Here is a 26,838-nt window from a genome sequence, read left to right on the forward strand (position 1 = left end):
TTCTCTCCCGGCCTCTGTGATGCCGATTTTCTACTTGCATTCGGTGGAAATATTCTTGCTTCCGTTATTGTCAGGCAATCAATTATTCCATCAAATCTTACTCTCTCTGCTTCCTGCCATAGGGACTCTCCTCCTCTGAAGATGATGTCTACATATTTCTTATTTGATCCATTACATGTTAAATTTATTAGTCTGACTCTTATTGCTCTGAAGCGTCTCGCACCGCTGTCTCAGGTTGTGTCGGTATGAAGCAGGGCTTCAAAAAAAAAAAAACACCAAACCCTGACACTACTAATATTTGGGGATGAATAATTTTTTTCCTGTGAGAGGATTTTCCAAGGAACACAGGATGTTTAACCTCATCTCCTGCCTTCTGTCCACCCTGTTTCCATAGACAGACCCTCTACAACTTCCTCTCCTTTCTGACAACTGAAAATAATTTCCTGATGTTGCCAAAACATTCCTAGGATCAAAATCCTTCTTCACACCGGCCTGTGTGATAGCTGTGTGGGTTTTCCCCAATCCTGGTGGACGTACAGGGCAAAGAGCATTGGGCTCCAGTCAACCCAGAGTCCAGTTTCTTAACATGGGACTACTTTGAGTCCTCCAAGGATCTCCTCCTCGGCCTCGTCGCCTCAAATCCTACCTGAAAGTCATCTGTTTGTTTGTGTTCCCCATGAAAGTATTAATCTTTCATTTGGATTAGAAATGCCTCACGGAGATCCTGGTGGTAAAGGCAGTAGTCCGGAAATGGGTTATTGGGAAATGATGCCACCTCAAGGGGCGGGGCCTAGCAGGTGGGAGTTAGGTCATTTGATGTTTCGTAGAGGAGACAGGAGAGCTGTGCCTCTTCTCTCCTCGTTGTCCTCTGGCCTGCACAAGGTAAGCAGCTTCTCCTACCACGTTCCAGGGCCCCACTCTTGAAGACGATAGCCTTTCAGAAACCAGCCATAATGGTCTTCACCACGAGATCCAGCATTTGTGTTTCTTGGCAACTCAAAGGAGTTGAAAGCTTACGTCCACACACAGAGACCTGCACACAGATGCTCCATAAAGGCTTTACGCAGAATAGACCAATGTTGGAAGTAACCATGGCATCCATGCGTAGGCAGAACAAGCCATAAAGCTCGGTACCTCTCCATAAGGAATATTACTGAGCACTGAAAAAGAAAGGAACTGTGGTACAAAAGGGCAAGATCTCCTGGGGGCGCTGGCATTGCTGAGATTTCTTCTTAGAGAAGTTCTTTATTTGACCTTTTCTTCTGTTTCGTTTAGTTTTGTTTTTTTGGTAGTCCTAGGAACTGAACTCAAGGCTTTGTGATTGTCAGTCATCTTAAAATTGGTTTGTTCTGGAAAACTTACCATTTATTCAGCCAGCTTGTAAAATCCAGCGTTGGTAAAACGTGTCTCGGGTTTTACGCTCTACAAGGCGAATGGGTGGGGCTGACATGCCACTCTCATCATTTATCAGCAATGGCACTTGAACTTGGTGTCTGTGTTCTCTAAGACTCTCTTTTCTTCCTCGGTGACATGAAACTGTCCACGAGCCAGGCTCATCTTGGTGTCTCAGGAAAGACTAATAGATGAAGCAGGGGATGTGCTGGAATAGGAAGAAGAATTTGAAATTGGATCTATCAGAAGAGCATAATAATGGTGATTATTTGCATCCTCACCTATGGGAAACAGCCTTGTTTTGCTGGCTGTTGTGGATACTGCAGAAGGATTAAACGTCCCTTCCTGAGCTATTCATGCTGACAAAAGAGTGGGAAAGAAAAAAAAAAAACTAGTACAAGTCCACTTGCCTTGAGTGTGTTTGCTCTGAGGCTTCCCGTGAAGTAGGCCAGGAATCGTCTGAGAACTTTGTTCTGGACTCCGGGATCCTCAGCGAGATCGATTTCACTTTAATGAATTCAACCTTTGAAGCCAGGGCTGTGATTTTGCAGGTACGGCCGCCTGAGCTCTGTGGAGAAGCTGGGCTGAGCTATGGGGCCGGGCTTTTCTTCCCCGTTTCAATGTAATTAGGAGACTTTTCTTTCTATGAATCAGAAAGTGGCTGGCAGGAGCCAGGGACCAGGAGCTTTGCCCCGCGTGGCCCCAGGGTTGCTGGCGGTCTGACGGCTGACGGGACAGCCAGCGGGGCTCATTACGTAGGGAGAGAGGCGGGGATGGGGCCCTGGGTTGGCCAGCTGGTTCTTTGGCTCATCCCAATTAGTACTTATTCCAGATGGACATCATGTATTCTCCCCTCCCCCTCTTAATTCTTGCAATTATCCCCAGTCCTCTTTGGGAGGACATCTCTCTCCCTTCCAGAGAACCCCCTCTGGTCCTCAAATCCTATTGATTAGTGCTGCAGAATTCGAGGCACTAGAGACGCAGTTGGAGGTACAGCTGCCTTGGCCAGCATAAAATCCCATCTCGAGAGAACACTGCTATTCCCTCCTCTCTGCTCCCTTAACGATCTCATTAGTCAATGAGGCCCTCTGGGGTTCACAAATCTCCCAGCCGGTTGTGGTGCCCAAGACAGGGTTGAGGGTTAGAAGTCACGCTTGGTGGCTTTGGAAAGTGTTCCAAGCAAAAGACAAGTGTCTACACCCAAGCTACAGGTGAACGAACAGTAACCACATCCTGAATGAATAAAAACCAGCAAAAAGCAAGGAGCCTAATGCGGCTTCTCCTGGGCCCACCGCGGCCTAGGGCTTCTGACAAGTGATTTCACAAGAGGACCAACCCCAGAAGCAAAACTTGGTCCCTCCTGACAGCCCGTGGTCCCCTTTGTGCCAGTCCTGGGGCTTGAACTCTGGGCCTGGGAGCTGTCCCTGATCTGCTGCTTTTTTTTCCCCTCAAGGCGAGTACTCTACCACTTGAGCCACAGCACCACTTCTGGATTTTTTTTGAGAGGTTATTGGAGATGAGTCGCATCAATTTTCCTGCCCAGGCTGGCATTGAACCGCAATCCTCAAATCTCAGCTTCCTGAATAGCTAGGATGGCAGGCGTGAGCCACCAGCACCCAGCTTTTTATTTATTTTTTTAGTGGTAGAAATAGATATACCTCTAGGTGAAAGGGAAGTCAATATCTATCTATCTATCTATCTATCTATCTATCTATCTATCTATCTATACATATATATCATATATATATATATATATTTTTTTTTGGTCGGTTGTAGGGCTTGAACTCTGGGCCTGGGCACTGTCCTTGCACTCTTCAGCTCAAGGCGAGCGCTCTACTGCTTGAGCCACAGCACCACTTCTGTTTTCTTGGTGGTTCATTGGAGATAAGAGTCTCATGGACTTTCCTGTCCAGGCTGGCCTTGAGCCTCGATCCTCAGATCTCAGCCTCCTGAGAAGCTAGGGTGACAGGCATAAGCCACCGGCGCCCGACAATATATTTCTTTTAAAGCTACATTTCTTGAGTGTTTTTCACATTCCAGGCCGTTGCGGGTGCTTTACAGATTGCCCCGCACGTAAGAATTTGCTGTCCTTTGGCTGCGGTCAGCCCCGGGCTTGAAATTACAGCGTGAGTAGGGAGAGGGCCGGGCCGGGCTGGGGCCTGCGTGTGGACGGTTGGGACCGGGAGCCGAGTGCTCCAGGAGGAGCGCATCCTCGCTGGAAGATAACCAGAGGGCGGCCTGCTTTCCCCAGGCCAGGCGCTGATGGGGGCTGAGCAGGGGGACTACTGTGACCTCTTATAAATGAGTCCAATTTACAGCCCATTTCAGTGTGGTGCAAGGCTCCCGTTTCCACAGATTTCTCTGTTTTGCCTCGGCCAATTGCAAGAATCTAGGCAGAGTTCCTGAGAAATGGTTTCTCTGGCTAGTGAAGCCGCCGGCGGGGCCGCACGCAGGGGGACACCGGGCATAATAAGCAGACACCACCGCCCAGCCACAAATGAGCCCGGGCCCGGGGAAATCAAACCACACTCGCTCACAGCTACCAAATCTGAGGACATCTATTAAGTAGAACGAGGGGTTATGAAGGTAAGGGGTGTGTGTGGCTTCTAGTAATCCTTTCTTTTCTTAATATTATTTTTTGGGGGGGACCAATTTTGTGCAAATTACAAAGGCAATAGCAGACTAGCGAGTCAGAGGAGAATAAAATGGCCCTATATCTAGAGAGACCTGGTTCAGATGAAAATGGAATCCTCTCTGGCTGGAAACAGCCAAAGTAGCGGGTCCATCCAGCAACATTTCATCCCCGGGCTCTGTAAGAGACAGACACGGCCACGGTTCCTACCAGGCTGCTGCCCCAGGCCTACCTGGCCATTCCTATGAGTGCCTCTGTCCAGCCTCTCGGTGCTGAGCATGTTTCCCCCTGACCCAGAACCCCTGCCAGGCCGCCTCCATCTCTTCCGCATGCTTTAGTGTGAATGAGAAGTCACACACGCACATACACCTGCCCCTTTGACCTGTGAATAAGGAAGATGGCGTTCCGTTTCCCATGCTCATCATCCGTCCACTCCACTGGTGCCACTGCAGGCCCCTGACCCATCCTCCTGCTGCTGTGATTTTCACTCTTCCAGGGCTGATTGTTCTCTGCGGGTGAGGGAACTTTAATGGGCTATCCCTTAAGCAAGTAATACTGATGTTCGGTACCGGCTGAAGTGTCCCGGTACCTGGATTCCTAAGGTGTTAACAGGCACTGCAGAGGCGGCTGGAGGGGGAGCGGTCTATCACCGCGCCTTCGGCGAGACGCATTACGCATTCATTCCTTCACCCTTTGTTTCATGAAGCCGTGTCTCTCCATGGCCCGGATGAAATGTTGGGAGAATGGCCGGTAGGCACAGGGCACGTCCAGCGCTTTATTTGACTTCCCGATCTTCTCCGTCACATCCGCGCTCTCCTGCTTGCTTTCACTCAGTCCGTCAGCCCCAAATCATACAGCATTTTGGCGAACAGAACTTAAACTTCACCAGTGACGCCAGGATCCAATCGCCCTCCTGTGGTAAGCGCCCTGCTGCCGGTCACCTCTACTTAGTCTATGTGATCCTGCTTGAAATCCTCCTCTCTCCCCTAAAGCTCATCGTCCTTTGCTTTTTTCTTTCTGTGCACATGCGCACATGCACACACACACATTGCTTTTTCTAAGTAGTTTATTGGTGATAAGAGTTTCCTGGACTTTTCAGCCCGGGGTTGGTGTTGAACCGTGATCCTCAGATCTTAGCCTCCTGCGTAGTTAGGATGACAGGCATGAACTACCGGCACCCAGCATAAATTAATCGTGTGATCACTCAAAAAACAAGGAAAAATGCAAAAATAGCTTTCTTCTGATATTAATAACAAGAAACCTCTGTATTAGCTGAATATTATTCATTATTACCGTATATCCCTTATTGACAGCTGCAGTGGGTCATAGAAGATCAATAGTAGTCTCCTGCCATTACCCCTGTAATGTGCTTGGGTGGGTTCGGGTGTCAGTGGTGGGAAGGCCAATGTGTACACGTTCTTTTGACCATCTAATGAAAGTAAGCCACGTCGCACACAGCAATGGGACATTCACTCATGCCTGATACTATTACATTACCTCAACTGTGATTCGGGGGACAAGGGTGTGGAGAGGGTGGAGGGATCCGCTGGGTTCGCTGGCCTCTGAGCTGGGCGGCTCCTGGGATTGCAGGCAGGGACTGCTCCGTCTCACAGCTAAGCCCCTTAGAGCTGGCCCGCCCGGCACCTGACCCCGTGGGAGAGAGCCCCAAACACCCCTAGTTGGGGGCAGTAGAAATGTCGTGTCTCAACTCTGCCCTCAGCATTAGGAGTTAGAGGTATGGTGAAGTCCCGAAGTCCAAAAATACGTATTGAACACATCCAGAGAGAGAAACTTCGCGGTTCCCGCAAGTTCCCGATACTCCTTTAAAAGAGCAATTATGTTCTGATCGATCCAAGGACCAATTCTTCTCGAGTCTTCTAATTCTCCCACCTTCTGCCTCTCTAGAGTAGTAATTATCTTGATAAAAATCTAGAGGATCTGAGCAGGGACCAGGTAGGAAAGAAAAGTGAGGGCATCGACATTTCCTGCCATCCACGGGGTCCTAAGTACACCCCCCCCCGCCCCGCCAGGGCTCACTTCATCGATGGATGGGTACCTCAAGGGAATAGCTAAGATAGTGCCCAACATGGCGCCGGTGTGTGTCTGATTTCTGGAAGCAATGGAGAGGCGTGAGGCCGGGGCTGTGCACAGAACCCTTACCCACAAAGCAGCTTGCCCACTGAGGCTTGAAGCAGCGGCTCTCAGCCCTGGCTGCGTGTACAATTGCCCATCAGGGGAACTTTGAAATGTGCAAAGGTTGCACCCGTGGCCCAATTAAATCAAAATCTATGGGTCCGAAGTTCAGGTGCAGCCATTTTTACAGCTCCCTCAGTAAATTTCAGTGATCAGATCTGAAATCCAAGGTGTCACGGTTCTTTTAAGTTGGCTCCAATTAAAATCACAGAGGATTCTTTAAAAAAAAAAACAAAACCCAGCAGCATGTCCATTCCCCATATCAATTAAACCAGAATATCTGGAATGAGGCCAAAGCATTAGCTCTTTTATTTTATTTTTACAACTCCCATAAGACCCTAAGGAACACCCACATTTGTTGACTAGGCATTTAGGGTTCATATGTCTTTGGTACACTGAGCTGTTGTTGTTTGCTGGTCAAATGCCAATGAACAAGCACTGATTTAGAGCTCAGAGTAAGAGTGGAGAGCTAATTGTTTTGTATTACTACATAACGATTTCTAAGCATCAGCGACAACAGGAGTAAATTCAGCTCCTATCACTTTAGTCCAGCTTCTTCACAGCTACCTTGAGAAGCAAGTAACATTCTTCCAGGTTTAGAGATGAAGGAGGTGATATGTTTAAAAGAAATTAAAACACTTGGCTTGGGGCATGGTGGCACACACGTGTGATCCTGGATTGGCAGGAGGTAGAGGTAGGAGGATCGTGGTTCTAAGCCAGCCAGCCAGCTCAGGCAAAAGCACACGTTTATATTAGAAATATAAACTACAGGCAAAAAAGGACTGGGCTGTAAATGGGGCTGTAGGAGTAGAGCACTTCCCTAGCAATGGTAAGGCCCTGAGTTCAAATCCCAGTACCAACAAAGGACAAAAGGAATTGCAAACTGTGGCCAAGACCATTGTGATTGTACAGGGTACACTCAGGATCTGGGTGACAGGTCAAATGCGTGGTATCTAAATTCTTCCTACACTTGCCTTCCTTTCCTTTAGACAAACTACATTGTAAGAGAACTTACACAGCACCAGTTTGACCTGGTTTAAGTGTACGAGGGTTTGTCAGGAGTTTACAACGTCGTGAAGGCATCTGTGGCTCCTTTTAAACCATTTCCATCTCTGCTGGCAGATCCTTTGTGCCCATTTACAAGACCGGCTCTTTAAAGAACAGTAGAACAAGAACGGAAATCTGGGCTGTCCTCCCAACCCTGTCACCTATATACCACTCAGACGTTGGAGAATTCTTTAACCTCTCAGGGGTAGCCTTTATTCTTCTTCATTAGTCAATTAGCCGATCATAATTCCTCTGTTGGGGCAAAGGTCAGATAAAGTATAGCGCAGGAAAGTTGTCTGCACCCACCATCTGTGAGCTGGATAGTCGCTGCATTGTTTAAGCTGAAAAAAGAGACTCTTCTCCACCTTCCAAGGGGGCCTTGGCTGCAGAAACAAGGCTGCCTGCTTCCCCCTCTCCCACCCTTCCCTCCTCCCTCCGCCTGCCCCTCTCCTCACCCGGTGGAGGAGACTCCACGGGAATCCCAAATGCCAGGAGCTCTCCAAGCTGATGTTCAGGCCGGAGGGGCTGAGGTCTCTGCAGGGCTTTGCTGCGCCCCCCCCCCCCGGCAGAAGCTGGGAGTTGCCCCCATGCCCCGGTAATGACGAGCCGTCAGGGAGAACGCATGGCGTCCTTTCAGGAGCAGAACACAAACAGATGAGGGGCGCAGTGGCATTTCTCTGGCTCCTTCATTAGCCCCGTGATGGGTTGCAATGCCCGCCAGGGTCTGCTCCATCAAGGTCAAGGGAGAGACAAGCCACAGGATGGGCGTGGCTGTCCACATCCCAGATAAACGGGACGTTGAGTGCGACGTCACCTGAATGCTTTGGTCTCCACTGTGGTTGCTGTGGGTCTGTAGTCCTTTGCCCAAGGAGCTTAGACTCTAGAGCGTCCTGTGGGTCTGGCTTCTTCAGTCTTACCGTGTATTCCAACTGGGAGCGCGGGCGAGCGTTTACTGAGATACAGCTAGAGCGGATCTTCATGGAGCGTCTCCCTTGGCCTTCCTTTCCCATCTTGCCATCGTTGAGTCATTTGTCATACACATTTAAAAAAAAAAGTCACCAGAAATGCTCAAACACCCCCCTGGCGCCTCTCGGTCAGCGATGGCTTTGGGTGACTGCCAGGCTGAGCTGCACACTTGGGATTTGTTCCCTGGCTGCCGGGCCCCCGCCCTCTCTGTTTCTGCTTTGGGATGGGTTTCCGTGGAATCGTAAGTAGCTGGGATCTGCGGACTGCTGCCTCAAGCGGCCCCGTCTCCCAGGCAGAGAACGTGAGACGCTTGTGTTCTTTGCCCAGGTTAGAGACACAGAGAGGGGGAAGAAGTCAGGGCGGCCGTGACAGTGTGCTTCTAATCCTGCCGTTCTTGCTCATAATACGTCACACCGTCATCTGTTTACTGGTAAAGAAGGGGTCAAGGTCAAGGTCTTAAGTTTGGAAGCAAGGTCAACCTACCCACCCTAGCACTGCCCATCTAGAAGGACAAGCCATGCTAGTTCAGTGGAAGGTTGCGTCATTGTGTTTAGAGTTTATTTCCACAAGGTTTCTCTCTCCCTCTCCTTCTCTCCCTTTCTCTCCCTCCCTCTCTCTTTCTCTTCCTCTCTTCCTCTCTCATCCACTCTCTTCCCCTCTTTCCCTCCCCCTTCTCTCTTTCTCTCTTTCTCTCTTTCTCTTTCTTTCTTTCTTTCTTTCTTTCTTTCTTTCTTTCTTTCTTTCTTTCTTTCTTTCTTTCTTTCTTTCTTTCTTTCTCTTTCTTTCTTTTTTTCTTTCTTTCTCTCTCTTTCTTTCTTTCTTCCTCTCTTCCTCTGTTTCTCTCATCCTCTCTTTCTCTCTCAGGATCTGAGCACTGGCCCTGAGCTTTTGTGTTCAAGGCTGGTGCTCTACCACTTGTGCCACATCTCTTCTTCCGGCTTTATTTGATGGTTCATTGGCGACAAGAGTCTCACTTTCCTGCCTGGGCTGACTTGGATCCATGATCCTCAGGATCTCAGCTCCTTGAGTAGCTAGAATGACAGTCGTGAGCCACCACCAGCGTCCACCAACATTTGTGAAGTAGCAAGTGTGTGACCCCGGGCTGGGTAACAGGAATGAGGCGTGTAAATAAAAGATCCCAGGGGTTCAGCCCCGAGCCCAAGGTGAGCCAGACACCCCGGGATCATGACTGGAGACGTATTCCTCAGAGTGTTCTTGGAGTTGTAGAGTCTCAGTGAAAGATGTGAGGGTTCTTCCGAGAGAGACAGACAGACAGACAGACAGACAGGGAGAGACAGAGAGAGACAGGAGCTAAGCAAGCCCGCTGTGGCTGTCCGTGTCCACTGGGCCAGGTGTCCTCATGGTAGAAGCAAGGCCCCCCTCACCTCCCCCCACCTCCCCCCGAGCAGCAGGCAGAGACGCTGTCCCCAGCCTGCCACCATGAGAGGCAGAAATCAACAGCTGCACCATGGGGGGGAGCGAAGCAGTGGCGATATAAATACATGTTTAATTGCACATCAATTACAATTACTTACTAGGCTGCATTTATTTAAATGCAGTGTAATTAGAGCAAAAACCTTGATTGAATCATAACCTTATCAAGCACCCATCCCTCCGTCTTCCTGTGCTCGTGCCTGCCTTCGGTTCCCTTCTGTGCCGGGTGAGAAGTGGAGGGAGGAAGAGGAGCGGGAGGAAGAGGAGGAAGGGGAGGAGGGAGGAGGAGGAGAAGGAGGGGGAGGAGGAAAAGGGGGAAGAAGAGGAGGGGGAGGAGGAGGGGGAGGGGGAGGAAGAGGAGGAGGAGGAGGAGGAGGAGGAGGAGAGGGAGGAGGAGGAAGAAGAGGAGGGGGAGGAAGAGGAGGGGGAGGAGGAGGGGGAGGAAGAGGAGGGGGAGGAGGAGGGGGAGGGGGAGGAGAAGGAGGAGGAGGAGGAAAAGGGGGAAGAAGAGGAGGGGGAGGAGGAGGGGGAGGAGGAGGGGGAGGGGGAGGGGGAGGGGGAGGGGGAGGGGGAGGAGGAGGAGGAGGGGGAGGAGGAGGGGGAGGGGGAGGGGGAGGGGGAGGGGGAGGAGGAGGAGGAGGGGGAGGGGGAGGAGGCGGCAGAGGCGGTGGCCGCGGCCTAGCTGGGGTGCACTCCTCATCCAGGCCTTGCTCAGGGGCTGCAGGGCTGCCCCTCCTCCTTCCCTCTAGAAGCTGATGAGGACAGGCACGGCTTAGCCAGAGTGACTTATCGGAACTATAAGCCCACCAGACAGTGGGCTCCATAACCCAGAAGATGAACCAGGTCATCTCATCGGTGCAGCCTCCGCAGAGAAACGAGGTCTTGAATTGCACCCCTAGATCCAAATCCTCCTCACTGTTGCCGATCAGTGTCCGACCGACACTGTAGCCAGAAGATAGACAGCAGGAAGGTAGACTGTCTTTTCACTGTTAACTCCAGGTGCTCTCTCTCTGTCTCTGTCTCTCTCTCTCTGTCTCTCTCTCTGTCTCTGTCTCTCTCTCTCTGTCTCTGTCTCTCTTTCTCTCTCTCTCTGTCTCTCTCTCTGTCTCTGTCTGTCTCTCCCTCCCTCCCTCCCTCCCTCCCTCCATCATCTCTTGCCTTCTCTATCCTTGTCTCCCTGAGCACTGAGATGCTAGCTTTGAGTATTTTAAAGGAGAATTCTCCATCTCCCCATCAGAACCTGGAAATAAAGTAGAAACTAAACGTATGGGGTGTGGCCTAGAACAGTGAGAGCACCCGGAACTGCTCTGAGGAGGGGAAGTTTGATCAGGGTGCCTTATATGCCCGGAAATGTCACCGTGACATCCCTGTAGGCAGTGGATAGGTGCTAATAAAATGAAAACAACAACCACAACGAACCCGAACACCCCATACCCAGGAGGGAGCCGTTCCGTGAAGGGCAAAACCCTCGGTTTGTATTGGAGCTGTGCTCGGAGGGAGGTGGTGTGGAGCAGAGACTGGCGATTAGTCACTTCCTCTAAAGCTCATCTCCCCATTTTTTTTTTTTTAAATAAAAGCTACCATTGGCCTAGGGTCCTTTGGGTTCAAATGTGGCCTCTACCCAACCTTCTTAGATTTGGGTGAAACCCTGTGTGGTCCAGACAGGCTCCATGCAGTGGGGACCTGGGGGGCTGTGTCGCTGGCCCCACAAGGCCAGCCTTCCTCCCAGAGCCACTGCCTTAGAGACCATGAAGGGCTGTGCAAGCCGGGAGAAGGCACACGGGAAGGGCACAGGTGCGTGGGCGGAGGTGGAGGAAAACACTCATACCTTCGTCACCTTGTACTCTCTGGAGACCGACACACTTGATTCAAATCGAATCTCCCAGGTTCACTGGCGGCGTGGTCTTAGACCAGTGAAGAGTCCTCTCCGGGTCCCAGCTTGGCTCCCATTAACGCAGGATGGTAGGTTCCTACCTGGGAGCATCAGCCCGAGGGTTAAATCCGAACGTGATCCAGTATCAGCTTCCCTGTTTTGCCTAGGTCAGAGCTGATCCAAAAATATCTATCTGCAGTAACAGAATTGGCTACGCAACCCAAAGCCCTACAAACACGCGTGATTTGTTTGGTCAATTCTAAAGATGCAGCAGAATGGCCAGCCCCTCTGGGCCTTGGTTTATGTCTGGCAAGGGTGGACCAGGAGCTGGGCATGGATGGCTCACACCTGTCATCCTAGATACTCTGGAGGCTGAGATCTGAGGATTGTGGTTCAAAGCCAGCCCAGGCAGGAAAGTTCATGAGACATATCTCCAGTGAACCACCAGAAAATCAGAAGTGGAGCTGTGGTTCAAGTGGTAGAGAGCTAGCTTTGAGCTGAAGAGCTGAGGGACAGCGCCCAGGCCCAGAGTTCAAGCCCCACAACTGGCAATGAAGCTCTGTACTCTGGCCATGTTTCTAGGACAACAGGAGGTGATTTGCTTATACCTCTCAGCTTTGTGTCTGGCACCCGGTGAGTTTTCAGTGCCGTCGTCATTACTATCATTTTCAGAGCTACATTGCAGGGACTTTCTTCCTTCGTTCCCTTTGTGTGAGCGTTTCCTCTTTTTCTTTTCTGGGATGTGTTTTATGATCTCAGGAGCAGCCTCTTACTTAACTATCGCATCCCTTTGTATCATAGCATACGCAATTCTCATTATATATATGTATATGTATGTGTAACTGGGTATAAACATATAATTCACGGATATAATTCTTTTTCCTCTTCCTCGCTAGCTGAGAAGGGAGAAAGAGTTGAATGCAGTCATAAAGCAGCGAAGCTGTTCATTAGGGCCTGATTTATAAATGTTTTACGCTGGCATGCAGGCATGTGGGCACTACATGACTACAAATTACACCTTGTTACTGCTTCCTGAGCAGGCCAGGCTGTTCAACAGCCCATCTCAAGGAGGGCCTGATACCACTACCATTCCCACTCCATCTTTTTTTTTTTAAGCTGAATGAGAGAGCAAGGGAGCAAGAGAGAGCATGCGTGGACATGCAGGTATGCAGACAAACATGTCTGGACCCATGTTCTCTTCCAAGTTTCAGAAGACAGTAACAGCCCATCACCTACAACAGGAAAATCCTTGCTCTGCAGTATGTCTCCTGTGGGCAGGAGGCAAGACCTGTGTGGAATAGGCTGTTGATGAAGAAAATACTTACTTGCTTTTGTCTCGGCTTTAACTGTACTTTTCTTTCAGCCACCCCGTGCCGGGCACCGTGGGGAGGTAGGAGGGCTGGGTCATTCTTGATTCTTCCCTTAGAAAACCCACTGAAACTCCCAGAAAAAAAGGGCATGGTGGGGACAGGGTAGGTTAAATCTCTTTAAAGGGGTTTGGGAAACATCCCAAATGTAGAGAAACCTTGGAGCTAAAATGTCAGGATTCAAACCCTGGTTTAAATAGTTATGATCAAGGTGACCTTGAACAAGTTACTTGAACTTTTGATCAGATTCAATGGGTGTACCATTGAATCATAACATCACCGACTTCAGAAGCTGATTGTAAGAATCAAGCAAGATTGAATACAGTGAGAATTTCATATTGTATACCGGCAAAGAGTGGACATAACAAAAATTTGAGTGTTTTTTTTATTATCACTTTGCCAGTGACCTTAATAAGCCATCCACACACCCAAGGAAAGACTTGAGACATCTGAAACAGCCAATTCTAGAGCATTCATTTGGACTGGTAGGTTAACTTTCCGCTTTAGACCTTTAGGTCAAGGGAAATGATGTGAACATCAGATAACACAAATAAAGACCTGTAAAGAAGCTGACTGGTAGAAGTAGCAACTCAAAGATGTCAGGCCAAATCCATGGAGCCAGACAGCTGTTTCCAGATACTGAGGATATCACAGTAACAAATCTCTCCAGTCTGAATTTGGGAAAACTAGGATCGCCGTCTGGCTTTCTGTCCTTCCCGTGACTTCTTGCCCAACCTCCCTGCTATTCAATTTTTTTCCCCATTTGATGAAATTGGTTTATCAACAGCACCTACGTCTTAGAAATAGTTTGCGGTTAAATGAAATGTAAAATATAAATCGCAATCTCTGTACCGAGCCAGTGTGTAGAAAATGTCTCTGATGTAAATAGGTTCTTGAGAATGAAAATTGTGCAGCACGTTGGCATTGATAGAATGAACATAAAACAACTGAAAAGAGAACCGAGGGCCGGGGACCAGGCTCCAGGGTAAAGTGCCTGTCCAGCAAGTACAGGGCCTTGAGTTCAAATCCCTCAAATGCCTCTTCCCCCCAATAGCAAAGACAAAAGAAAGAAAACCACCATGATGAGATCAGTTCTGTGTCACGAATCAGGTCTTACAGATGATGTGCCTCAAACAGTTTATAAAGTGACCACCAAGCTCTTGAATTTGAGCACTTCATGAGAACGTTGCCTGTTCACGTTGCCATTTTGACCACAGCCTTCGGGTGACACGTGTGCCATTAAGAAGTTGGTGGAATGGTCAGAAGACGACAAGGAGAAGGAAGGTGTGGAAGATGGGACCTGGGGGGTTAAGTGTCCCTCGATGGTGGAATCGGATGTGGTAGACGGGAAGATGGGAGGTGTTTACTAGCGGATGTGGGAAAGTGCTTGCTCAACTCAGGGGAGAAAATGAGCAATCAGGAGAATTGTGTGCTGTCTTAAGACTGGAGAGCAATGACTCTTCCCAGGAGTTGGAGCTTTGAAAACAATGAAGGGGGTTGGTGGGGGAGAGAGAGAGATTCCAGGCATAGGAAGAGGAGGCATGTGCGGATGTGCAGGGCTGTGCGGTGAGAGATCCTGCCACAGATAAACACTGGCACTGGAAAGGCACACACAGCACCCAGTGATACATCAATTCCTACAAACAAGCTTTGCTCGGGGTATTTCAGATGCCTCTCCGTTTATGAGCATTGGACGTTCACCCCCAAGGAATCACGTATTTCCTCATCAAAGGAGCGCGTGAAGCCAGTGACCGGGTGTCTGACGAGAGCCTTCCACATCCACCCGCATGAGCTGCTGCCCCCACGACTCGTGCTTCAGCCCTGAGCTTTGGTGACCTCACGGATGTCTCATTTCAGGGTGAAGCCACAGCGAACACAGCCAGGGAGAATCTGGGGGCCCAGGCCCATCACATAGCTCAGCTCCCTTTGAAAAGAAAAGCCCTGGCGGTCCCCTCACTGTGATAAGTGCAGGGAAGGCACCGCTGCTTTCAGAGGCAAAGGGTTCGTGGTGTGTCAGAACCAGAGAGCGCGCCCGTGTTATTCGTTAGCCAAGGTTCCTGCTAGCCGTAGCTGGCGTGCCGTGCTTCGTGTCGTGAGCATGTCGCCATCATCACAGAAGGTGATCGTACCCGAGGGACGCTTGTAGCAGGGAATCGCGTGGGTTTTCAAGTCAGATCCACGAGACACTCACTGCGGGAGCCCACACGAGTCACCTAGCTGCCCTCCCTCAGCTGTGAACACGGGGATAACCGTGCCGATTGTAAAGGTTTGCGGTGGGAATTGAATTTTCTATAATTCCCACCACCCGGCTGGCCTCGTGCGTGTGAGCACGTGGCAGGGTGCTTGTTCTGGTCGGCTGTCTTGGGCTGCTTCTCTGCTCCATGGGCGTCCTGGGGTGGACACCAGGAGTTCTCAGCGGGCAGCGGGGAGCCTAGGGAAGTCACCACTGGAATCAATCCAAGCCCAGAGCGGCCTGCGAGACAGCGGCTGTGCATTGGAGCAAAAAGGATCACCAGATACCAGCGCGGTTTCTGCCCGGTTACTGCTTATCGACAGCGCTTTGCTTTGATTCATGGCAAAATCCCCGGAGGGCTTTAGTTCTCCTATCTACTTAAAACAATAAAGACATGATTTCTGAACTTACTCTATCACACTCCAGGGTAAATACACTTTTCTGTTACCTCTATCCCACCATCCGCCGTCATGAGGATGACATGAGGGTTGGGCGTGTAGGTGGGAAAACAGCTCTGCAGAGTTCAGGGCACGGGGGCCACTGCAGTAACAGATGTGGTGACTGAATGCGAACCCTCCTCCATCTCAGTCTCTATCTCTCTCCAGAGTTTGAAGAAGCTCGGCCCGGGCCAAGATTTGAACTCAGAAAAGGTTTACTTCCCATTTAACTCCCATCTTTGTGGCCCTCTTAGGAATGTTTCCCGGCAAGAGGACGTCGGGAAATGGTCAGTCACTAGCACACACTTGGTGTTCAGAGTGTCTCCTAGGAGCTAGGGAGCACTGGACAGTGAGTCACTCCCTAGAAAGGCCTTCTCTAAGAACTCGTGTGTATTCCCGTCAGTCAGAGCCGGAGGGTGGAATGTGCTACGGCAGAAATAACCATGAGAATCTCTCCATATGTTGATTTTTTGCAGAACTTAGGAGAACACGAAAGACTTACCTTACGATTATCACTAATACTAATGATACTCATTAGTTTTACTCTGGGATACTGGGGTCCCGCTTTAATCCTCACACTTTACAGGTGCTTTACCACTTGCATCTCACCCTCGACCCTTTTTGGTTTTCGTAATGTTTGCTCGGGACTGGCTTGGACCATCGTTGGCCTATTTTTGCTTCCTGTCATGCCTAGGATGGCAGGCATATATCACCATGCCCAGTGATTTGTTGAAATGGAATATCATGAACCTGTTGCACAGACTGGCCTCGAACCACGATCCTCCCAATCCCAGTCTCCCAGGTGCCTCCTGAGGATATGACCCACCAGACGCAGCTTCGATAGTGTCACATTTTTTTTTAAGTATGTCAGTTGTCTCCTTGTACCCCTCCCTGGTATCCCTGGAGCCGGGGTTTTGTTGACTTGCTCCGTGTAGCGTCTCCAGCATCTAAGAGGGTTTCGGGTCCGCCCTAGGAGTGGCAGGCATCGGTGTTGAGTGAGCAGGGAAGGAAGGGCATGAGCCCCGGCACCATGCTTTGCCTTATCTCTCCGAGCTGATCAAACGCTCATAGATGCAGTATTCCATTTGATCTCCACCAGCCACCCCAAGAGGCATCTAAACCGCGCTCCTCGTTTTCTGGAAGAGGAACCAGAAAAAAAATCAAAGAGTTTATTTGAATGATCCGCAGTCCTGTAGGACAGACGCCCATCGGCCCGTCTCCGAGCTCATTGCTGCATGAAGCTGTACAGGGCTTTTGGAGCCCACACCGAGCATCACGGAAGTGTAGGCCCTGAGAAGGAACTACGGGTGGGAAGCGTCGGTTTTCATTCTCTCCGTTCTCAGATGATCCTAAAGAAAACAGAGTGTGTACAATGGAGGCAAATGGCAAGTTCACATCCATCGCGTATAGCTTTCTTCACTCAAAAGAACCGAGAAAAACCCAGTGCTGTGCGCTCGGAGCTGGTCCCAAAGCAAAAGCGTGGCTTAGGTCTGAAAATCTAACTCGACGGCACTTTGTGACTTGTCAGAGGCTTCCCTCGACCTCCTTTTTACCACTTCTGCCCCCTGGTACTCCATCTGAGGTTCCCAGCCTGATTTCTAGCCTGCCCAGCTTCAAACCCGACCTCTATCGGGGGGTAAGTTAAGGTCTGCATGCTCTAACCCTTTAGAGAGGTTTGGGAAGATTAAATGAGTTGCCACACGCCAAGCGTTATACTTTCAGGAATGGTTGAGAACCGCGGGCTTGGACACTCTTGGCGACAGTGACGATCGTTTTCGTTTTTATTCTGCCATCCGGATGGCCTCGGCACCAGGTCATCTGAGAACACCTCAGATGGCACCTGGAAAAAACGTCTCTGCCAACCCTGCCATTCTCTGGAGCTCCCTCCCCAATTCTCAAACCACACTCTCCTGTCAGTGTAACTCTCACTGTGAACACCAGATCATTTCCTTCTTGCTCTGAGCCAGAGTCTAACTCAAAATACACATGACGGTGATGGAATGAGAAAAGCCATGTTAGCAAAGGAAGAACCGTAGATTTCTTTCTTTCTTTCTTTCTTTTTTAATATAGTGGCATTGTCGCTGAATCGGTGTCAGTTCCTCAGGTACTATTCCTAAATGGACGGTTAGACCTGCGTCCCAATCTGGTACCTTGAACAATATTTACTTCATGTCAATATGACAGTAATGGCACCTGGAGTACGTTAGAAGCTGGGATCTTGTTTCTGCAGACCACAGCGGGGGCATGGGGCAGTGAGGATGAATCGATTAGCTATCCACTTCTTCCCTGAGAGTTTCAGAAAGCACAGTAGTGAGAACTCAGGCACCTGTAGATCAGCAATCAGTAAGACCCCGCCTTTGCTTGGGAAGAGTCAGTCACAGGAAGAGTGTCGCGGTCGAGAAGCCAAACACAGAGACCACGTTACGATGTAAAACGTTGTGGCCTGGTCCTCTTGTGTTCCCCTCACACAAACCACAGAAGCCAGGAGAGAAAACACCACACAGAAGAGCATTTAGAAGTCTGGACAAAGGTGAGGTGAGCTGAGGCCAGGGCTCTCCTCTGATGAGAATGTAAGTGGTGATGGCAATTAGAAGGGATCATTAGGGTCGAACCGCTGCCCTCCTCTGCCCATGTCAGTTGTAGGCTACGACCTCCTGGAAGGCCCTGCTGCGAGGGTTGGCGCTTCCATTTCCTTCTTACCGAGAGCCGGCTTTCTGCTGCCTCCACGTTCTACCAATCAGTCGCCGTGCCTGCTCGGTAGGTGAGAGTAACTCCGAAAAGTGGTGCGGCAGATACTGTAAGGCACAGGATACCCCAGGACGTGGGGGGGGGCTGTGTGTACATGGAAAGAGGTAAAACCACTCCCGAGACCATAAATAAACCCACGAGCCAACCGTACGTGTAACACTTTCAATTCTGTTTCCTAAGAGACCCGCTTCGATATTTTGGTGCGGACTGGGTTTTACTTAGAAGGGAATGTGTCTCGCCCAAGAGAACCTGAGAGAGGGACGTGGATCTGGACCTGGACAACAGGTCTGGGAAAGGGCAAAATGCAGGCAGACGAGGCCTGGTATGGCCTTGGTATTTGGGGTCTGATTTTAGTTGTCTTCACGTGAGATACATTTTTTTTATAAAAAGAAAAGAAATTGGCTGTCTGTTGGTATGAAAGCAGGGGAATAAGGAAATGGTCAGCTGCAGTTGAAAGTGGAGGAAATGGGCAGGCGTGAGCTTAGAGAGTGGAGACCCTGATCGGACAACCTAGAGGCAGATTTCTTGTCTTTTTCCATGACTCTAGATTCACGTGAACAGGGAAAGAAAGGAAATGGGGCTGTCCCAGAAGACATGAGCACTGTTCTTGGCATTTCATAAATGCTGATTGCACTATCGGGAATCCTCACACACACAGACACACACACACACACACACACCAATGTGTTATAATCTGCCAAGATAATTGCCGGTTTGGCCAAACTTGTATCTATCCTAGAAGAGAAATCAGGATATTGAATCAGTTGAAATCGAAACCATTGAGTATAGATAAAGTTGTAACTATGAAAAACACATACCGATGACCAGATATACACGCGATGCTTTTGCTTAATGGGCAGAAAAATAGCTTCAGGCACTGTGGGTACTTTATTTAACTTCTGGTAGTGCTGGGGCTTGAACCAAGGACCTTGTGCTAAACAGGCCCTCCACTGTGGGAGCCACACCCCCACCTCCAGCCATTGGCTATTTAATGTCTAACACTCACTGTATGACTTAAGATCTCACCTAGCCAACTCACAAGACTGCCATGTCTCCCAACATAAAAAAAGTTTAGTTCATAGAGCGACTAGCAAACCTTTACGACGTTCCTTCACTGCTCCAAGCCAAGGGAAATCATTCAGGTTTACTAGCTCGACGCTGAAGCCACCTCCCCAGAAGGACATTTTTCCATGACACACATCCAGCTGTCTCAGAACTCGAAGGACTTTTAAATGTAGTGGCCATTAATGCTTTGAGAGAAAAACAAGGCAGGCGTGTAAAGAAGTCACGAGGAAGATGTTGGAAAGACATAAGGCCATCCGGAACAGTATTGCATTTATTCCCTTTCGCCCTGGGAGTTCATTCAAGAGAGATAAACTTCATTCTGTGATTCCACAACCCCTGGTTTGTATCTGGGCTTACATCCAGCAAAACTGCTAAAAAAAAAAAAAAATTGGAACCTGTGAGTCTCTGGTAGATATGGGCACCGTGACACAAACGAAGGGAGCGGGAATCCGACCTTGAGAATGTAATAGGCTGTGTCACACACAGGACAAAAAGAAGAGGAAAGAAGAGACCGTGGACGAATTCAAGTGCCTGTGTTCTCGGTGGCAGAGGCCGAGGGGACGCGGAAGGACATTGGTTCTGGGTCGTACCAGCTCCAGACATCCAGGCATTATTCTGAAAGAATTTCTAAAGCTTTTCTTTTTGTAATCCTAGCCACCAAGTGCCTTGGTGGCAGGGTGTTATAAATGCTTCTGAATCTGAGTTAAGCAGAACCTGTCTATGAAAACCCATACTCCATGTCTCCTGAACACTCTCTCTCTCTCTCTCTCTCTCTCTCTCTCTCTCTCTCTCTCTCTCTCTCTCTCTCTCTCTCTCTTTCTCTCTCTCTCTCTCTCTCTCAGGTCTTTAACTCTGCACTTGAGAAGTCAGAGGCATATGCTAGGGGAAAATCAGGCATGGGGGCTGGGATGCAGGGATCCAAAGAGCCATCCCCGGTGCCTTCCCAGTGCTCAGTGGATGTCCACCATCCTTGGTGCAGCCACGACTGCCCATCAGAGACTCCGGCCTCGGGTCTCATCTCCTCTCGGCCCAGCAGAGAGAATCGTGAACTTGTTCCAGGCTTCCATGTCCTTTTTGATTTTTAGCAGTGTGATGTCTCTGACACCTACGATGGCGTAGAATAAGCTCTCGTTCCGTTCTCGCGTTTGAGTGTCTCGGAGAAGAGCTTGCGACAGAGCAGAGGTCAAGAGAGGAGCGCCTTTCATGGTGGTAGGTAGTGGACCCGAGGTGTGGGCGGAGCCCAACGATGGCAGACAGGATGCTCCCCAACCTGGCTCTCGTCCAAGAGCAACTACCACGCCCCCTCTATGATCGATATTGCATATGTAATATATGTCATATCCGCTATGTATTTCCCCTCTGGAAGCACCAACAAGATGACCGCGCACCAGGCAATTTGCACCCCTTGTCCTGACTGGCCCAGGCCTGAGCTCAGTCCGCTCATGAGCTTCTTTTCAGCCCTACAATCGTGTGACATCGATTCCTCACTCTCGCGGGGAGTTCCCGAGGAAAAAGAGCATCACGTTGTGACTTGATGGTGTCAGGCTGATTGTCTGGGCTTCTGTCCAGCAGGGCGGGGCCCGGGTCACCTCGCTGCCCGCAGGCTGTGCTCGCTCTAGAGAACCACACCAGAGTCACACTTGCCCGACTCTCCCAAGACTTCCTTTCCACTTCTGCTCAGAGAACTTCTACCCTGATCAATAGGAGATTCATATTAATGGTTGGACAGGCTGACCTTTCCGGTTAAATTGTCTTCACAGAGAAGGAAGGGAAAGGAACCAATTTATAGCCACTAATATCCAGTGCTGTCTATAGACCAAGTGCCATATCCTTGCTCTGTCTTGTGTGTGTGTGTGTGTGTGTGTGTGTGTGTGTGTGTGTGTGTGTGTTCTTTTATTTTTTTCCTTTGCCGTTTACAAGGAAGAAATCTGAGGGTTATAAAATTTGAGTCACATTCTGAAGGTCAAATACCGAGTGGGTGGTGAAGGCAGGATTTAAGCTTTTCCATTAGCTCTTTCTGCCTCAGAAAGAACATTTGAAAAAAAAAAAAAGAATCCGTAGTTTGCATCTGACTGTGGTTAAGGGGGTTAAAAGAAACCACCTTCTCCAAAGGGGGGGTGGGCAATGAGAGAGAGAGGGGGGGGGAGAGAGAGAGAGAGGGAGGGAGGAAGGGAAAGAGAGAGAGAGAGAGGGAGGGAGGAAGAGAGAGAAAGCGAGCAAGTCTAACCAAAGGCCTTTCCCTTCGACAGTTCAATGTTGCTTATGTGAAAATGAGTAGCATGGAAACTGTACACACCTTTCCATGAGCAGAAATATTCCCGGAGCCCCTGGTATTGATTTCAAACATATTTCAAATAGATGTATGGAAAGTGAGAAAGGACAAGGAGGTGGAAAGGATGTGAGGGATCAGTGATTGGGGGGAGCCACACGGGCGGGGCGGGGGTGGGAAGAGAGGAAAGGCCGCACTGTAATGGGAGTCCTGGTCCCTTCTGGGCGCCGACTGTGTTCATGGGACCCACATCGAATACACCTCCATCGCTGTTTCATCCAGGATGGCCTTGGCTCTGCTCTTTCCATTGGGCCAGTTGGCTATGGACACCACATGGCAAGCTTCCCAAGCAAGTTTTTATTTTTAATGGAACTGAATATCTCAAATATGGATTCCATTAGAGGCATGGCCTGGACAAAGTGATCAGAGCGTTGCCTGTGGAACTAGGCAGCTAATTGGCCAAGGAGAGTAATTTACGCCAGTTCCCATCCGCTCTCTGTCTGTTACATTTCACGGTTGGAAACCTGCCAGGAAGCCAGAGAGAGCTTCTTGACTTAAGTCTCAGCTGGAGAGGTCAGGTTAAGAAACAGAATCAAGTAGCTCCTTCCTCCTCCTCCTCTTCCTCCTTCCCCTCCCTCTTCCCCATCCCCCTCTTTTCCTCCTCCTCTTCCTCTTTTCCTCCTCCTCTGCCTCTTCCCTCCCCTCTTCCTCCTAAGACTCCCTCCCCCTCCTTTTTCTCCTCTTTTTCTTTCCTCCTGGCCTCAGCTTTGGGGAGTAGAACGTCAAAGGGAATTTGTACCTTTCAAGACATGCAGCAGGATTGGACTTAACCCAAACCTGCCAGCCTGGGCACTGCTCCGATGGGAGGCTCCCCTATGCCACCGCAGACGCAGGATGAGCGGTAGACGTATTATTATTGGTCGTGTGTTATTGCTCAGCCTCCAGATGGAAAGGAAGCAAACCGACCTCCCTCCGCTTCTATCTTCCCGTCCATGAACGGCCCTCCCGATGGTCTGAGCCTCGGGTGCGTCTTGCTGTGTCTGTGCCCCTTTGGTCTAGCGTCGTTTCTGTCCTGCCATCACACCTGCTCCGTTGGCTAACTTGTACCTAACTTGCACCTCTGTGCGGTCAAACAGCTGACTCTCGCTTCCTCCCATTCCTAAGACCCAGGCGCTCCGATCTCTTCCCCCAGTGAACTCCAGAAAAAGAGGGCTTGGATACCTGTCGTTGATGAGAGGAAAAACAAAAATCAAACCCTTTGAATGACCGCTGCACGGCAACGCAGCAGCTGCTTCAGAGCGATATTGTGGTGCCGCTTGTCGAGTGCGATACAGTTAACTGCTATACCATCCTCGCCGGGCTTCTCGCCTGGGTGAGACAGTGGCTCAAGTGACGTTAGGACAGACTTGTCTGAGAGTCCCCTCGATCCGTGGAGACAGAGAGAAATCACAGCACGTGAACGCTGCCTTGGGTACGCAGAGTCCAGAAAACCCACATTCACCAGATCCCCAGATCCCAGGAGCTGCTGGCTTGAATCACACCCCTCGCCTTCCAATTCCCACCAGCTTCGCTCATGTTTTCCTCCTTGGTCTTTTTACATTTTTTTTTAAAAGTCAAGTATGGCAACATTCCAGTGTTTTTCGTCAGATGGAAAAACAAAGTAAGAATCAAAATCGATGGGCTGATTTTTTTAATGTCTATATTTTTTATTGTAAAGATACTCTACAGAGGAGTCCCAGGTACACGAGTAAGGTAATGAGTACGTTTCCTATCGAGCATTGTTACCCCCTCCTTTGGTCGACGGGCTGGTTTTTATGAAAACGTCTGGTTTGCCTCCCAACACCGAAGGGCTACAAAAGAGTCACCCTCAGAGTCCGTCATCCATGCTAGGGTGGTACGGTTCATGGTATCGTCCGCCTGTGTGCTATAGCCGTAAACAAAATAGAAACACGCGTCGAACACTCTGGATACCGGTTACGCGCTCACAATGGCACCATCCGCAGGCTCGGTGTGTTTCATGTTCACTCTCCCGCCGCTCAATGGACTCACCTTGTTTTCCTCCTCACAGCTGGCATACAGACACTCATTCTCAACAACGCACGTAGGGCACACCTTACCACCTCATCAACCCTTGCCTGTCATCAGCCTTCAGCCCCGGCACCCACCAGACAGGCCACTTCTAATTAGAAAGCCGTGTGGCGTTTGTCTTCGTGAATGTATTCCTCAAGCTGCAGTTTGGTGGCCAACGCGCCGTCCCCGGAGAAGAAATACATTGCGCGCCGCGTTCCTTTTCACACATCAAGTTTTCATCTCTGCGGGAGCAATTAATTTTCCCTGTTTAACGTGACAGAGAAAAGCCCTTATCTTTGCTTTTCATTCTAAGAGCTCGCGGCCGGCCGTCTGGGAGCACAGACATGTTGATCTTTCTCATCTCCCTGCAGGGACAGATGCGTTGATTTCTGAACAGAATCCTTTGGTGTTCTAGGAAGGAGTTCAGAATCAGCTTAGTTACCATTGAGATAGTAAAGGTGATAATAATTTTTTTTAATACTCTCAGTGTGTGTGTGTGTGTGTGTGTGTGTGTGTGTGTGTGTGTGTGTGTGTGTGTGTGTGTGTGCTGGTTCTGAGGTTTGAAATCAGGGCCTGAACAGTGTTCCTGAGCTTCTTGGCTCAGGGTTGGTGCTCTATCACTTGAACCACAGCTCTACTTCTGGCTTTTTGTGTGTGTGTGGTTAACTGGAGATAAGAGCCTCACGGACTTTCCTGTCCTAGCTGACCTTGAACCATGATCCTCAGAGAAGCTAGGGTTACAGGCGTGAGCCACTGGTACCCAGCTTAGAAAGAAAGCTACATTTTTTCGGGATACGCCAGCTTGTGCTATTTTAGTGACAGCATCTCCAATAGACCAAGACACTTCCTCTCCCTGTGATGGTATTTTTGGGGGGGGGAGGGACTTCACTCCATGTGGGATGAACCACAGAGAGAGAGAGATGGAGGGGTACATTAATTTGCACCCTTGATGTCCTGGGGTTAACCTCTTTGGGATGGAAGTCTGAAAAAAAAAACGAGTAAAACAATCCATATGTTAGGGGCTGTTTTAATGACACAGGTATATGTATAATTACAGGCACGGCTGGATGAAATAGTCTTCCTTTTACGACTGGCCTACTCTTCTAACACCACTTCATTAATTTTTTCTGTAGTTGTATGGAGGAGTGGCCATTCAGCAAAGTAGTCTGTAAACACAATGACTCTTGGTCTATGTCTGTCCTTTCTTTCCTCATTTCTAATCTAGCCTCTGCTTTGAAAAAGCGAGGATGTTTTTAATAAAGCACTAATTGTTAGCCACCCACAGGGTTAAAAATACTACCTTGAAAGTGTGTGTCGGCGTGAAGACCGGTCGCCAAGTGCTCTGACTCCTTCCTGAACTCTCCCTTTCTCATAAGGAAACAATCCAATTGCTATTCATTAACTCAGAGCAGAGATGTCATCATGGGCTTAGAGGAGATTAAAATCAGAAGAGAGGGAGAGAGAGAGTGTGTGTATAAAAAAAGGAAAACATGCATCTTGCTTTTTCTTGTTTTTTTTTTCAATGACCCCCGTCAAAAGGAAATGGACCACCATCTCTTGTCACTCTAAATGCTAAGAATCATCTAATAGCAATAAATTGGTGAGCTCTATCGTAACCCCCCTTCCCACCCCCCAACCACACACGTAGTGCTCAGAGCATCCGCTTCGTCAAACCCTGACGCGGTCACCCCACGCAGGATCTGGGTGCCACACGTGTGCCCGCTCCTTGGGACCAGCCCAGAGGCAAATCAGCAGCCCCGTCCTCCACGGGCCCTCCACAGATCTGGGTTTTCTCTGGTTTTTGTCACGTGACTCCATGTCCAAAGGCTGGAGGACCGACAAGGGATCCGAAAGGAGACCTCAGAGGGGCTGACGATGGCGGACGAGTGAGGCTCCAGGGAGGCTCTCCCCTCACTCCTGCGGAGACTGGACTTCTTCCTCGTGGCTCAGTCCTCCACCATCCCGCCTGTGTGCGGGGGCTGGTGTATGTAGGTCCGTGTGCACACACGGGGGGGGGGGGCGGGAGAGCACAAACACTCACTGCAGGAGCTAGGACCCTCCACCCCATCTCCACATCCCAGCTCCAGTGCCCACTGAACTCATGGCCTGGTTTATGGGGAGGAGGGAGGAAGGGAGGGAGGAGGGAGGAAGGGAGGGAGGGAGGAAGGGAGGGAGGGAGGAGGGAGGGAGGCAGGGAGGCCTGAGCATTCCTCCAGGCACACCATACCCGGCCCCCAGCCCGACTCCTGGAAGGCCCTGGTGGAGGAGGTGGGCCTCGGGCTGAGGGGGCGAGGGGCTGGCGGTGTGCGTGGCACATCCCCCCCATTTCCTGACCAGCTTTGCCATATTCCATTTCCCAACGTCGAGCAGCCTGGGTCTCATCCCGTTTCCTTTGTCAGTCTGTGTTCTACCTGAAAGGCATTTCTTGCATCGGCATGGAATCAAATATGAGATGTAGAATAAACTTGACAGAAATGTGAAGAATATAGGTGTGTGCATGTGTGTGTACATATATATATATGTATGTATGTATGTATGTATGTATGTATGTATATTTCCATAATGCTGCTGGCAGAGACCTGACCTCATGGAACGCTGTCAGTCTGTTACTGACCGTCTGAGAATCCTCCTGACGGTTCTCGGTTGATTTCTCACCCCAAGTAGCCTCTGGGTTATCCGTTACTTCTGTCTGGAAGTAATTCAGGGACCTACTTCCCGTCTCGCCCCTAACCCCGGCTTCAGGGCTGCAGGTTTGCTCCCTTGCATCAGGGAAGAGTGAGAAAGCACCCACCGGCCCCACCCCGCGCCTCTCCCGCTCTGTCCGTCCGTCTGTCCTCCTCACCTGGCCCAGGCTTCCTCAGGAGACCGCATTGTACAACCCCTGAAACCCACAACCTTCCCCCCCCTCCCCACCCATACAGGGTTTGGCCAGTCACCCTTACACGGCTCACAAGTTTGCTTGTGTTCCATAACAAAGATTTAGGAGGAAAGCGCAATGCACCCCATTTCCTCCTCCTTCCTCAGAACGGAAAAGCAGAGCATACTTCCATGTTGGCTGAGATGATCGGTGTGGAAGGAGGGAAGGTTTATGTCAGTGCACCGTTGCTTGGCC

The 26,838-nt window shown here is 49.9% G+C and overlaps 1 protein-coding gene across 1 annotated transcript in view; it reads left to right on the top strand.

Annotated features, from left to right (window-relative positions):
* The window catches only part of Agbl1 (AGBL carboxypeptidase 1), a 384,335-nt gene that overhangs the window by 343,610 nt on the left and 13,887 nt on the right, over positions 1–26,838 (top strand). Inside the window, exons 23-24 of the mRNA XM_070042743.1 lie at positions 10,664–10,682; positions 18,341–18,354. Of these exons, the coding sequence (XP_069898844.1) occupies positions 10,664–10,682; positions 18,341–18,354 (33 nt within the window). The remainder of the gene's footprint in view (positions 1–10,663; positions 10,683–18,340; positions 18,355–26,838) is intronic.

The sequence above is a fragment of the Dipodomys merriami genome, unplaced genomic scaffold, assembly GCF_024711535.1.
Source record: "Dipodomys merriami isolate MVZ:Mamm:240054 unplaced genomic scaffold, mDipMer1.0.p SCAF_33, whole genome shotgun sequence".
Lineage (NCBI taxonomy): Eukaryota > Metazoa > Chordata > Mammalia > Rodentia > Heteromyidae > Dipodomys > Dipodomys merriami.